The sequence below is a fragment of the Hemitrygon akajei genome, chromosome 20 (assembly GCF_048418815.1).
Source record: "Hemitrygon akajei chromosome 20, sHemAka1.3, whole genome shotgun sequence".
NCBI classification, from domain to species: domain Eukaryota; kingdom Metazoa; phylum Chordata; class Chondrichthyes; order Myliobatiformes; family Dasyatidae; genus Hemitrygon; species Hemitrygon akajei.
The window spans coordinates 64,280,291-64,294,218 of record NC_133143.1 but is presented as its reverse complement, the minus strand read 5'-3'; the positions used below and the strand labels follow the sequence as shown (position 1 = coordinate 64,294,218).

Below are 13,928 nucleotides of genomic sequence, written 5' to 3'. Positions count from 1 at the left end.
TGGAAAGTGCTGAATGTAAGCACTCACCCTCGCCCCCACCCCGGTTCCAACAGACCCAATTTGCCCCACACCGTCCGCCTCTTGTTGTGCTTGGTGGCCATCCGTCACCCTCCCCACAGGTGCCCCACCCTTCAGTCAGCTGAATCCCGGGCCAGCGGTGCTTCATACTGCCAATCCCAATACTTATTTTGTCATCATTTCTTCCCTTTACGTCTCGCCTCCAATTCCGCCCCTGACCGTCTTTAAAATTTATTTATTTTTCTTTTTGGACTACTTATTTAATTTATATAGAATTATTACATTTTAAAAAGATTTTATATTACAATGTACTGCTGCCACAAACCAAATTTTGCGAATTATTAAATCTGATTTTGATTCCTGTCTTCATACGTTTGCATTCTTTCACGACATTTGCCTAGTATTTAAAGTACCATTATTCTCAGCTCTTAATCATTCTCTTCCCCCACCCCACTTCCCTTGATCCCTGTCACTGTTTCTTCATTGTCTTCTGTGAACTGCTACCCTGGTGATGAAACCAGCTATAAACAGAAATCAGAGTCAGCTGCATCACACCACAGCCCAGAAAGGTGTTGGCAACAGGGCTGAAATGTATTATTTATGAAATGCATTATATTCAGTATGTTACTTCTTACAGTCACCTGCCAGAATGCGTGATTGGAGGTAGTCCGTCGTCTCCGACGATGGCAGTGAAATCTGTGCGGGACAGTTTTTAAGATGGAAAATCCATTCCACTCTCTTAGCCTCGGAAGTCTGGGTCCAGAGGTGTGAGTAGTCATCACAAACTAGGGTCCTCCTTGGCTGCAATGGATGGGCGTTACTCCTGTGCCTTGTCACGTCCTTCGCTCTCCTTGAAGCATTGCAGGACCACCTTCTGGGCCAGTGGATCTCACTGTCGTTCTCATCCGCCCAGTCCACCTGAGCTGATGTCACATGCCAGGACTGACACGTCCCAATCGCACTAGGGTATGAGGCCTGCCTGTTACCCTCACCTGGTTTTAGCCAGCTTGTCGAAGCGGTGTACGGGATCTGGCCACTGTCACTTGGAGTCGCAGGTTAGAGCTGAGTGTCCTGTGGGGACCAAAAGTGAGTGAGCTGCCCCGGAACGGACACGAGAAGCCCCTTCACCAGAGGTGCTACTCCTCCCTGGATATCCGATACACACCAGATGTTTAATACCATTTGATAACGTCACCCAAAAACGTATAATTCTAGGGGGGAGAAAAGCATAAATGAAGCTTTACATTTTCCTGAATTAAGACACGGAAAATGTAGCTGAGACCTGAAACCTAATCACGTTTTTGTAAATTATTTTCAAACTTTGCTGTGATCATTTCTGGAGACTTCCTGTGTCCTAACATCAGAGGGCTATAATAAAAATATTGGTGGTGAACCAGGTTCAGGAGCAGATGTTACCTTGCAACCATCCAGCTCCTGAACCAGCATGAATAACGTCACTTATCCACACCTACCGACTCACTTTCAAGGATGCTACAACTCCTGTTCTCAGTATTAGTTTTATTAAGTTCATGTTGTGCTATGAAGTGCTGCTTTCCCCCCCGGTGGTCATCTGGATCTGACTATTTAGGTTTATAAAGATAAAAAGAGAAAAGGTTGGCTTTCTTTGTCGTATATGCATGTGTCATTGACACCAAATCAGCCGGGATTGTGCTGGGCAACCCTCACTGTAAATGGATAACTGGACTTAGCTGAGCTTTCAGATGCTTGTCCCAATAGCTTCCCCCCCCCCCCCCCCAAGAACACTTACACAGGGATTTGCACAATGATATATTATAACACTTTGTGTAATGTAACAATGATTATCAAAGAGGTATGATTATTGTACTGAAGGAGGGTCTTGGCCATGTATCGTCAACTATTAATTCCTCTCCATAGATGCTGCACCACCTGTTGAGTTCCTCCAGCATTTTGTGAGTGTTGTTTTAGATTTCCAGAATCTGCAAAATTTCTTGTGCCTTTGATTATTGTGGATCTGTGTTTGGCAAATGTTGTTATAATCCTGCTGAGAGCAATTAATTTGCATACAAATAACATGACAGCACTGTCAAAAGGCAGAGCTCTGTGCTCTAGTAATTCCTGTAACTTTGAGAAAGAACAGGTCATCTCTCATATATTGCACATAGTCATAGAAAAATACAGCACAGAATCAGCCCCTTTGGCCCATCTGGTCCATGTCGAACCATTTTAAACTACCTAGTCCCATTGACCTGCACTCCACACCCCTACTATCCATGTACCTATCCAATTCTTCTCTTACACTGTGAATTTGAGCTTGTATGTACTACTTGTGCTGGCAACTTGTTCCACACTCTCATGACCCTTCCCTCCCATTTCCCTTAAATTTTTCACCTTTCATCCTTAACACATGGCCTCTAGTTGTAGTCCCATCCAACCTCAGTGGAAAAAGCCTGTTTGCAATTACCCTATCTATACCCCTCATAATTTTGTATACCTCTATCTAAGCTTCTCTCTGTCTTCTACGTTCCAAGGAATTAAGTCCTATCCTATTAATTCTTACCTTATAACTCAAGTCCTCCAGTCCCAGCAACATCATTGTAAATTTTCTCTGTACTCAATAGTTACATGGATGAGAAGGGTATGGAGGGCTGAGATCCATGTGCAGGTAAATGGGACTAGGCAGAAGACCAGGTCAGCATGGACCAGATGGGCCAAATGGCCACTTTCTGTGCTGTTGTGCTTCAGAACACTATAATTTCTGTGTCTTCTATTGTTTCATACAGTTGATTTTTTTTCTCAGAATGCCAAAGGTCCCGTTTTTATGCTGTATACAGGTATACAAGACATTTGGGTAGGCTCATGAGAAAAGTACAGAAGACTGTTTTCCCCGTTTTCAGGTACATTTATCATCATCATCTGGAAAATGATTTCAATTTCAACATGGAAGAGAAATTTTGATAGGGATGTGGACAGGAGGGGTACGGAGGACTATGGTCTGGGTGCAGGTCAATGGGAGTAGGCAATTTAAATGGTTTGGCACAGGCTAGATGGACCGAAGGGCCTTTCTCTGTGCTGTATTTTTCTGTGTTGCCATCTCTGATTTCGTCTGTGTGTTTCAGGAGTTGTGTTTTGAGGTGTCGATGGGATTGGTATTGAAAACTTTTTGTTGTCACACCCTGTGTTTTATTTTTTTAAGTGTACCATCTGCCATGGCTTTGATTAAATCTTGCTGGAACAGCAGTTTGCAACCATCTGAGCAACTGAATTTGCTTCATGCATTGCATCTTGAACCAAGTACCATACTGCTTGTTTGATCACTTGCCAAGCCAGTACCTTCCGCTTTCTCCTCTTATTTTGTTCTTTATAGTTTATGTTCTATTCTTCAAATATTTCATACTAAGTAATAGCCTCTTCTAAAGATAGCTCTCTGTTGCTGAATTTCGGCAAAGTATTGATGAGCTATTCTCCCTCAGTAGTCAAAGTAATTCTTTTATCAAAGTACTGTATGTATAAAGGTAGTAGCGTGATCACTCGAGTTGAGCATGATGTCCTCCTAAAGGGTTGTCTTTTGGTGGATCTTCAGGTGGCTGTAGAGGCCAATCCAGAATCCACATATCTGGAGTATTGGGATGTATTCCCTTAATGGAGAATGCCTGTGTATGACTTTGGGGATACTGATGCCCATGCAGCCACCGCATGGCCCTTGACAGATTGGGGCCAGGGGCAGTAACAAGGAATGCAAGATGACTGGGGACCATTCCCTGCTGCAGCCGCCTTCTGCCTTCACCACCATTGTGATGTGTCATCATCTTCTGCCAGTTCCACCATTGAGGTCGTGGTTGGATTGTTCATCGTTGGTACCTCCCACTTGACCTTGCCACCATGGGCAACTCTACTAGGAGCTAAGTACCAGGTGGTTAAACTCCCAACGGGATTGATCTCAGGAACTCACTGGCCTCTTCACCAAGACAGGGTGACGATCTTCAGAGAAGAAAGTATGTATGTCACCATAGAGAACCTTGAGTTTCATTTTCTTGCTGGCATTTACAGGAAAATAAAGAAATTCAACAGAATTTATGAAAACATACACATAAACAGGGACTGACAAACAGCCAATGTGCAAAAGAAGGAAAATTGTGCAAATGAAAAAATAAGTAATACTGAGAACATGAGTTGTAGAATCTTTGAAAATGAGTCCATAGGTTGTGGAATCAGTTCAGTGTTTAGGTGAGTGAAGTTATCCATGCTGGTTCAGGAGTTTGGTGTAGAGTAATAACTGTTCCTGAACCTGGTGATGTGGGACCTAATAATAGGAGTATTCTTTCAGAGGGTATTTCTGGAAAAAAAAATGTTTATTTCTTCCTCTTAGATCAATAGATGCTGTGCTGTAACTACAATTTAATTTTGGATATTTTAATTTGGAAATTTAAATTTCATCAACCCTTCGGTGCATTGAATAAATTAAATGACAGTCATACAATTTGAACTTTATTGTCAATTTCACCTCTGGCTGGTGGTGATGCTGCTAGAAGTAGTTAATACAGAGTAAAGATAAAGATTAAAGACTGATTTGTCACGTACATCAAAATATCAAAGCATACAGGGAAATGCGTCACTTGCATCAAATCAAATCAGCAAGAACTGTGCTTGGCTGCTCACAAATTTCATCGCACTTCCAGTGCCAACATAGTATGCTGCAACTTTTTAACCCTAACCCTAATCGGAAGTCTTTGGATTGGCGGAGGAAACTTCATCCCCTTGGTCAGGGGTTCCCAATCTTTTTATGCCATGGACCAATAACATTAAGCAAGGGGTACGTGGACTCCAGGCTGGGAACCTCTGATCTATAGGAAACCCATATGGTCATGGAGAAAACATACCAACTCCTTACAAACAGTGGCAGGAATCAAACCTCAATCGGTGAGCACTAGTGTTGTTAAGCCATTGTGGTAGTCGCTATGTTACCTGCTGCCCACAAATAAAGGAGATTTGAGCAGTTTTGCAAGTTGGAATGTGTATGTAATTAACAGCTGCAGAGTAATGCTGCAAAAAAAAATTATTATATGGGACAATTTTATAGAATATGATCCAATATACATTATGAAGATGACTGTGTTGGAGTCTGGAGTTCTATTTTCGAATTGAGCTACAAAATGTTACTCTAGAAGTATGGTGGGCAATATTCAGTAGGTTGGTGTTCACTGGGTTGGATGAATCTAATACTGCATTCATACTCAAGAATAGAATAGAACTTATTGTCTTTGCTGGTGACAATGAGGTTGTGGTGCTACTCCAGTGCGTGCAAAACAGATATTTATAATGCATGTGATAGGGCTTAATTTTTTTTTAAAAATCCCAATTTTACATGCGACAAATGACTTTGATGGTCCATAACATACATAGGCCATCAGCAAGCTGAGATGTAGCACAACAGCTCTCAAGAAGAAGCTGTTTTTAGACCACAAGACATAGGAGTAGATTTAGGCCATTTGGCCCATCGAGTCTGCTCTGCCATTCTATCATGGCTGATCCCTTTTTACCCCACCTCCTCAGCCCCACTTACTGGCCTTCTCCCCATAACCTTTGACGCTGTGGCCAATTAAGAACTTATCGGTCTCCATCTTAAATACACCTAATGACCTGGCCTTCACAGCTGCCTGTGGTAACAAATTCCACAAATTCACCACCCTCTGGCTAAAGAAATTTCTCTGCATCCTGTTTTAAATGGATGCTCAATCCTGAGGCTGCGCTCTCTTGTCCTAGATTCCGCACCATGGGAAGCAGCCTTTCCACATCTACTCTGTCCAGACCTTTCAACATTCGAATGGTTTCAATGAGATTCCCCCTTCTTCCTTCTAAATTCCAGCAAGTATAGACCCAGAGCTATCAAATGTTCCTCATATAATAACCCTTTCATTCCCAGAATCATCCTTATGAACCTGCTCTGAACCCTCTCCAATGTCAGCACATCTCTTCTTGGATAAGGAGCCCAAAACTGTTCACAATATTCAAGGACAGGCCTCACCAGTGTCTTATAAAACCTCAGCATCACATCCCTGCTTGTATACTCTAGACCTCTTGAAATGAAAGCTAACATTGCATTTGCCTTCCTCACTACCAACTACTAGTTAGCCTTTAGGGTGTTCTGCACAAGGACTCCCAAGTTCCTTTGCATCTCAGATTTTTGGATTTTCTCCCCATTTAGAAAGGAGTCTATACATTTATTTCTTCTACCAAAATGCATGACCATGCATTTTCCAACATGGTATTTCATTTGCCACTACCTGCTCTCCACCAATCTTCATATCGTCTGCAAACTTGGCAACAATGCCATCTATTCCATCATCTAAATCATTGATATACACCATAAAAAGAATGTCCCAACACTGACCCCTGCAGAACACCACTTGTCACTGGCAGCCAACCAGAAAAGGATCCTTTTATTCTCACTCGCTGCCTTCTACGAATCAGCCAATGCTCTAATCAGGCTAGTAACTTTCCTTAATACCATGAGCTTTAACTTGGTAAGCAGCCTCATATGTGGCCCTTGTCAAATGCCTTCTGAAAATCCAAATATGCAACATCCACTGCATCCCCTTCATCTATCCTTCTTGTAATCTCCTCAGTGAATTCAAACAGGTTCGTCAGGCAAAATTTTCCATTAAGGAAATCATGCTGACTTTGTCCTATATGTCCTGTGTCACTAAGTACTCCATAACCTCATCCTTAACAATTGATTCCAGCACCTTCCCATCCACTGAGGTCACACTAACTGGTCTATAATTTTCTTTCTACTGCCTCCCTCATTTCTTAAAGAGTGATGTAACATTTGCAATTTTCCAATCCTCCAAAACCATGCCAGGGTCTAATGATTCTTGGAAGATCAATACTAATGCCTCTACAATCTTTACTGCTACCTCTTTCAGAACCCTAGGGTGCAGTTCCTCTGGTCTGGGTGACTTATGTACCTTTAAGTCTTTCAGCATTTTGAGAACCTTCTCCCTTGTAATAGTAACTGCACTCACTTTGCTTCCCTCACTGGCACACTGCTAGTGTCTTCCATAGTGAAGACTAATACAAAATACTCATTTAGTTCATCTACCATCTCCTTGCCCCACCTTATTGTTTCTCTAGCCTCATTTTCTAGTGGTCGATATCTACTGTCATCTTTGAAAAAGCTTTTTCTATTCACCTTGATATTGTTTGCTAGCTTGCTTTCATATTTCATCTTTTCTCTTCTAATGATTCTTTTAGTTGGCTTCTGTAGGTTTCTAAAAGCTTCCCAATTCTTTATCTTCCTGCTAATTTTTGCTTTGTTTTCTGCCTTCTTTTTTGTTTTTACATTAGCTTTGACTTCCCTTGTCAGCCACTGTTGTACTATTTTGTCATTTGAGTATTTCTTTGTTTTTGGAATACATTTATCCTGCGCTTTCTTCATTTTTCCCAGAAACTCAAGTCATTATTGCAATGCTGCCAGCATCTCCTTCCAATTTACTTTGGCCAACTCCACTGTCATACCATTGTAATGTCCCTTATTCCACTGAAATCCTGCTATGTTAGACTTTACATTCCACCTATCAAACTCTAAGTTGAACGCAATCATCTTGTGATCACTGACTTCTAAAGTTCCTTTACTTTAAACACCCTAATTGCCTCAGGTTCATTACACAACACCCAATCCAGTACAGCTGATCCCCTAGTAGGCTCACATCAAACAGCTCTAAAAAGCTAACTTGCAGACATCCAACAAACTCATTCCCTTGGGGTCCATTACCAACCTGATTTTCCCAATCTACCTGCATATTGAAATCTCCCATGACTATCATGACATTGCCCTTTTGACATATCTTTTCTATTTCCCAATGTAATCTGTAGTCTACAGCCCAGCTACTGTTTGGAGGCATGTTTACAGCTTCCATCAGGATCCTTTTACTCTTGCAGTTTCTTTTTTTAAAAAAACAAAAGGTTTCAACAGCTTCTGATCCTATGTCACATCTGTTCTAAGAAGCCATCTGAAAGACTGGTTTTCAGTTTTAATGTCTTGATTAAGATGTTTCTGTATCTCCTACTAGGTGTCAGGAGATTGAACAGAGAGTGTCTGGGATGGGATGGGTCTTTATTGATGTTTCAAGAGTTGTAGATTGTCTCCAGGTCCAGTAGTTGAGTCCAGTGATCTGCTGATTCTTCCCAAGAATTACATGTTTCAGAATTGTGTGATTATTGTTGTCTTATATAACATGAAATTTGCACGTTTGTTGGTCTTGTTATGGTGAAGTTTCACAAAAATTCTCTTCAAATTAAAATTTCACTTCATTCAGAGGATGGTGTGAGTGTGGAACGAGCTGCCAGTGGTAGTGGTAGATGTGAATTCAATTGTGTGACATTCATGAGAAGTTTGAATAAGTACATAGATGGGGGATTTGGAAGAATACAGTCCAATTGGAGATAGATGGGACTGGGTGGATGACCATGTCGAAATAGAGTAGATGGACCGAAGAACCTGTTTCTGTGCTGTAGTGTTGTGTCAAGTCAAGTCAAGTTTATTGTCATTTCGACCACAAACTGCTGGTACAGTACATAGTAAAAACAAAACAACATTCCTCCAGGACCCTGGTGCTACATGAAGCAACACAAAACTACACTAGACTATGTGAGACAGCTCAAGGCTACACTAGACTACATAACATGAAGGGGAATTTCTTTACTCAGAATGGTAGCTGTGTGTAATGAGCTTCCAGTAGAAGTGGTAGAGGCAGGTTCGGTATTGTCATTTAAAGCAAAATTGGATAGGTGTATGGACAGGAAAGGAATGGAGGGTTATGGGCTGAGTGCAGGTCAGTGGGATTAGGTGAGAGTAAGCATTTGGCATGGACTAGAAGGGCCGAGATGGCCTGTTTCCATGCTGTAATTGTTATATGGTTTATATGGTAAAACAACATAAAAACTGCACTAGACTACAGACCTGCACAGGACTACATAAAGTGCACAAAACACTGCAGGGCAGTACAATAATTAATAAACAAGACAATAGGCACAGTAGAGGACAAATTACAATATAATAATAAATGACGTAGATGTCAGTCTAGACTCTGAGTATTGAGGAGTCTGATGGCTTGGGGGAAGAAACTGTTGCAGTCTGGTCGTGAGAGCCCGAATGCTTCGGTACCTTTTGCCAGATGGCCGGAGGGAGAAGAGTTTGTGTGAGGGGTGCGTGGGGTCCTTCACAATACTGTTAGCTTTGTGGGTGCAGCGTGTGGTGTAAATGTCTGTAATAGCGGAAGAGAGACCCTGATGATCGTCTTAGCTGACCTCACTATCTGCTGCAGGGGCTTATGATCTGAGACGGTGCAATTCCCAAACCAGGCAGTGATGCAGCTGCTCAGGATGCTCTCAATACAACCCCTGTAGAGTGTGGTGAGGAATGGTGGGGGGGGGGGGGGGGGGGTGGGAGATGTACTTTTCTCAGCCTTTGCAGAAAGTAGAGACGCTGCTGGGCTTTCTTTGCTATGGAGCTGGTGTTGAGAGACCAGGTGAGATTCTCTGCCAGGTGAACACCAAGAAATTTGGTGTTCTTAACAATCTCAACGGAGCAGCTGTCAATGTTTAGCGGAGAGTGGTTGCTCTGTGCTCTCCTGAAGTCAACAATCATCTCTTGTTTTGTTCACATTCAGAGGAAGGTTGTGAGCTCTGCACCTGTCCGTTAGCCGCTGCACCTCCTCTCTGTATGCTGACTCGTTGTTCTTGCTGGTGAGACCCACCACGGTCGTGTCATCAGCGAACTTGATGAAGTGATTCGAGCTGTGTATTGCTGCACAGTCGTGGGTCAGCAGAGTGAACAGCATTGGACTGAGCACACAGCCCTGGGGGCCCCTGTGCTCAGTGTGGTGGTGTTCTATGCTCTATGATTCTATGATTTCCCTGTTTCTACTAAAGTTTTCATCAGTTGCATTTTTCTCAGGATTCCAAAGAGAGGAATGAGTCTGATAATCCATCATCTAATTCAATACACACAATGTGCTGGAGGAGCTCAGTAGATCAGACAGCATTGATGGATGGGAATAAACAGTCGATGTTTTGGTCCAAGACATTGACTGTTTATTCCCATCCATAGCTGCTACCTGACCTGCTGAACTCCTCCAGCACATTGTGTGCATTGGTCTATGTTTCCACCGTCTGCTGTATCTCTTGTAGCCATCATCTAACGTCTAGATTCTTAATTATCTGCTTCCTCAGATGTTGATTCTTGCATGCCAAGGTCCTAGTTCCTACAGTCCTAACACTCCAGGGCCTTGCTTCCCCAATACTTTTGAATTTGCAGATGTCCTGGTTCCTACTTTCCTCTGTAATTTATTTGGTTCACTGAAAAATATTATTGTTTATTCTGTAGCATCTTGAATATGAATTAGAAGTGTTTTGGGTGTATTAACTTTAAATAGTCCTGTAAATCTGCCATTCCAGCACTGCCAAGCTCCATGTCAGAATAACAGAAGTTTGCTGCATTAGGATATTTTGTTGCCCCTGCACGTTCAGGAAATTACACATGGAACTAGAAATAAATACTGTAAGACTTTATCCTTTTGGTGGGGTTAATTTCCAGCTTTACTTGAAAATGATCACTTTTGGTAGATCTTTTTCCCAGAAATTCTGTGATAGTAGCTGTAACTAATACTTTTTTCGCTATTAGTTACAACTAGTATCACTGAATTTCTGTGAATAACAAAACTGATAATCTTTTTCTCAGAATTCCAAAGAGGAAATGGCATGGTAAGAATCCAATAATCCATTATCTAGTTGTTCAAATTCCTAATTATTCAGCACCTGACTCATCAGATGTTGATTCTTGTATTCCCTCTAGCACACCAATGTCCCAATTCCCACACTCCCTCTTTTACTGTAACACGTACAACACGCTGGAGGAACTCAGCAGGTCGGGCAGCATCCATGGAAATGAACAGTCAACGTTTCGGGCTGAGACCCTTTGTCTGTTGACTGTTCGTTTCCACGGATGCTGCCTGACCTGCTGAGTTCCTCCAGCGTGTTGTATGTGTTGCTTTGACCACAGCATCTGCAGTGTACTTTGTGTTTACCTTCTTTTACTTTATTAGTTACAGCTAGTATCACAGAATTTCTGGGAATAAGAGGAATCTTGGGGTCCCTTAGAGTTATGGCACAAGTTGATTGGGTTGCTAAGTTGTATGGACTGTTGGCCTTCATTAATTGAGGGACTGAGTTCAAAAACTTATGAGGTAATGTTGTAACTCTATAAAACTCTGGTTAGGCCACACTTGAGAATAATTTGTCAAGTTCTAAGAAGAATGTGGAAGCTTTAGAGAGGGTTCAGAGATTTATCAGGATGTTGCCTGGATAAGAGAGCATGTCTTTTGAGGATAGGATGAGTAAACTAGGACTTTTCTCTTTGGACCAAAGGAGGATGAAAAGTGATCTGATGACAGAATGGGAAATCAGAGACTTTTTCCAAGGGTGGAATTGACTAATACAAAGGGGCATAACTTTATAATGTTTGGAATAAAGTACGGGGGGATGTCAGAGGTGTTTTTTATATATATACCAAGATTGGTGAGTGCATGGAACGTGCTGTCAGGGCTGGTGGTGGAGGCAGATACATTAAGAACATTTAATACACTCAGATAGGCTTATGGATAAAGAAAAATGGAGGGATATGTTGGAGGGAAGGTTAGATTGATCTTGGGGTAGGTTTAAATGTCAGTACAACATCATGGGTTGTACTGTGTTATACTATTCTATGTTCTATTTTTTCGCATTATTCATGTAAAAAAGAAACAAGACAGATAATGCAAATTCTTATCGAGAGTAATTTTGATTTGACATTCCTTAAGAATCAGAAATAATCTCAAACTTGTATTTTTGCAACATTGCCTGCCAACTGCATATTTGTTTTATGAATTCTTTCACTCAGTTTGTCACAGTGAAATATGTTGGAATAATTGTAACAGGTTTGGCCTAAGCTGTTAAGTATTTGATGCCTTTTTATTAATAATTGTGTAATAAAATTGAAGTATAATCTATAGATTTCATCTGATCTATGGATTTCTGCATGTCTTGTATTTGGATACCAGCCAATGGTCTTGAAATGAAAGGAACTTACTTGTAAATAATCTATTCTTGTAGATATGGTTTGTAATATTTGATCACATTTTGAACAAATTTTCTATGCTGGAATCTAAAACTGGAATTAAAATGTTGTACTACATGTGCTGAAAAAATGTGTAAATGATCTATGTCAATCAGATACTTAATTACTGTTCTTTTTCTTTGATGTTAAATCACAACGGGGAAATACAGTATTAGAATGCTCAGCCCACAGGAAAGGATTTCTGATTGGTTGTATGAGTTATTTTTGTGAAGAATTTTTGGATTCTCTACACCATCCTTTAGTGTTTAATTTGAGGACTTTTTATATCCTCTGAATTAGGAGCATAAAATGTTTCCCACCTTTTTTTTTCCTCTTTATTTTAAAATTAACAAAGGCGAATTTCCCAATGGCCAAACATTTTAATTCCTATCCACATTCCCATTCCAACACATCTGCCCATAGCTGCATCTTCTGCTACTCTCAGGATGGAGGAGCAACACATCATATTGGGTCTAGATAGCCTCCAACCTCATGGAAGAATGAAAGTATTCTTCCCTCCCACACCCCTCTTCTATTCCTCACTCTAGCCTCTTACCTCTTCACCTTGCCTGTCTATCACATTTCCCACCCCCCCACCCCCCGTGCCCCTTTCTCCCTTTTTCCTTTCTCCCATGGTCTATTCTCCTCTCCTATCATATTCCTTTTTCTCCAACCCTTTACCATTTCCAACCCGCCTGGCCTCACCTATCACCTTCTAGTTGGTCCTCCCTCCCCATCTTTCTATTCTGGCATCTCTCCCCTTCCTTCCAAGTCCTGAAGAAGGGTCTCAGCCCAAAATGTTGACTGTTTGTTCATTTCCGTTCATTGCCTGACCTGCTGAGCTCCTCCAGAAATTTTGTGTGTGTTGTTCTGGATTTCTAGCGTCTGCAGAATTTCTTGTTTTAACAGAACTGTGAGGGTGGCAAGGGCAAGTCAAAATTGCAGCAGATGCTGCTCTGTGTTTGGTTACCATGAAAAGGACTAGTGATCATTTTCCTCTGAACTTTAGGATGTCTGTGGCTCCTTCAAGCTCCTGCTTTGCAGCCCTGCCTCCTGCCACTGAGGCGGCACATACACTGTTTGGAAAAAACTCGACAAGGCCTGGCCACGAAGTTCAAGAAGTCATTTATTTCCCTGCTGCTTCCCATGAACCAGGATCTAAGGTTCAGGTAAGAAGCTGTTATGTAATTTATTCAGTAGTTTTTTATTTTAAAATACACTTCTCTTGAGATATTGAGATTTCTTATGCTGTACACCTTGATTGAATTTTATTTGTACATTGGTATTTATTCAATATAAATTGGCTATAGTTTAAGATAATTGTAGGGATCGGCTAAGAGCACCATCATCATCAGACAGACAGACAGACATACTTTATTGATCCCGAGGGAAATTGGGTTTCGTTACAGTCACACCAACCAAGAATAGTGTAGAAATATAGCAATATAAAACCATAATTAAATAATAATAAGTAAATTATGCCAAGTGGAAATAAGTCCAGGACCAGCCTATTGGCTCAGGGTGTCTGACACTCCGAGGGAGGAGTGTCATCATGTGCTCTGTCGTATTTTGTGGGCTATCATGGTCTCTGACTGTAATTGTTCTTGGCAAATTTTTCTTCAGAAGTGGTTTGCCATGGACACCTTCTGGGCAGTGTCTTTACAAGACTGGTAACCCCAGCCATTATCAATACTCTTCCGAGATTGTTTGCCTAGCGTCAGTGGTCACACAACCAGCATTTGTGATATGCATCAGCTACTCATACGACCACCCACCA

At 41.5% G+C, this 13,928-nt stretch overlaps 1 protein-coding gene across 2 annotated transcripts in view; it reads left to right on the top strand.

Moving 5' to 3' along the window:
* The window catches only part of LOC140713872 (secernin-1-like), a 57,007-nt gene that overhangs the window by 828 nt on the left and 42,251 nt on the right, over nt 1–13,928 (top strand). For both annotated transcript variants that reach the window (XM_073024484.1, XM_073024485.1), the window contains exon 2: nt 13,161–13,320. In XM_073024484.1, the coding sequence (XP_072880585.1) occupies nt 13,162–13,320 (159 nt within the window). In that variant the 5' untranslated portion in view covers nt 13,161. The remainder of the gene's footprint in view (nt 1–13,160; nt 13,321–13,928) is intronic.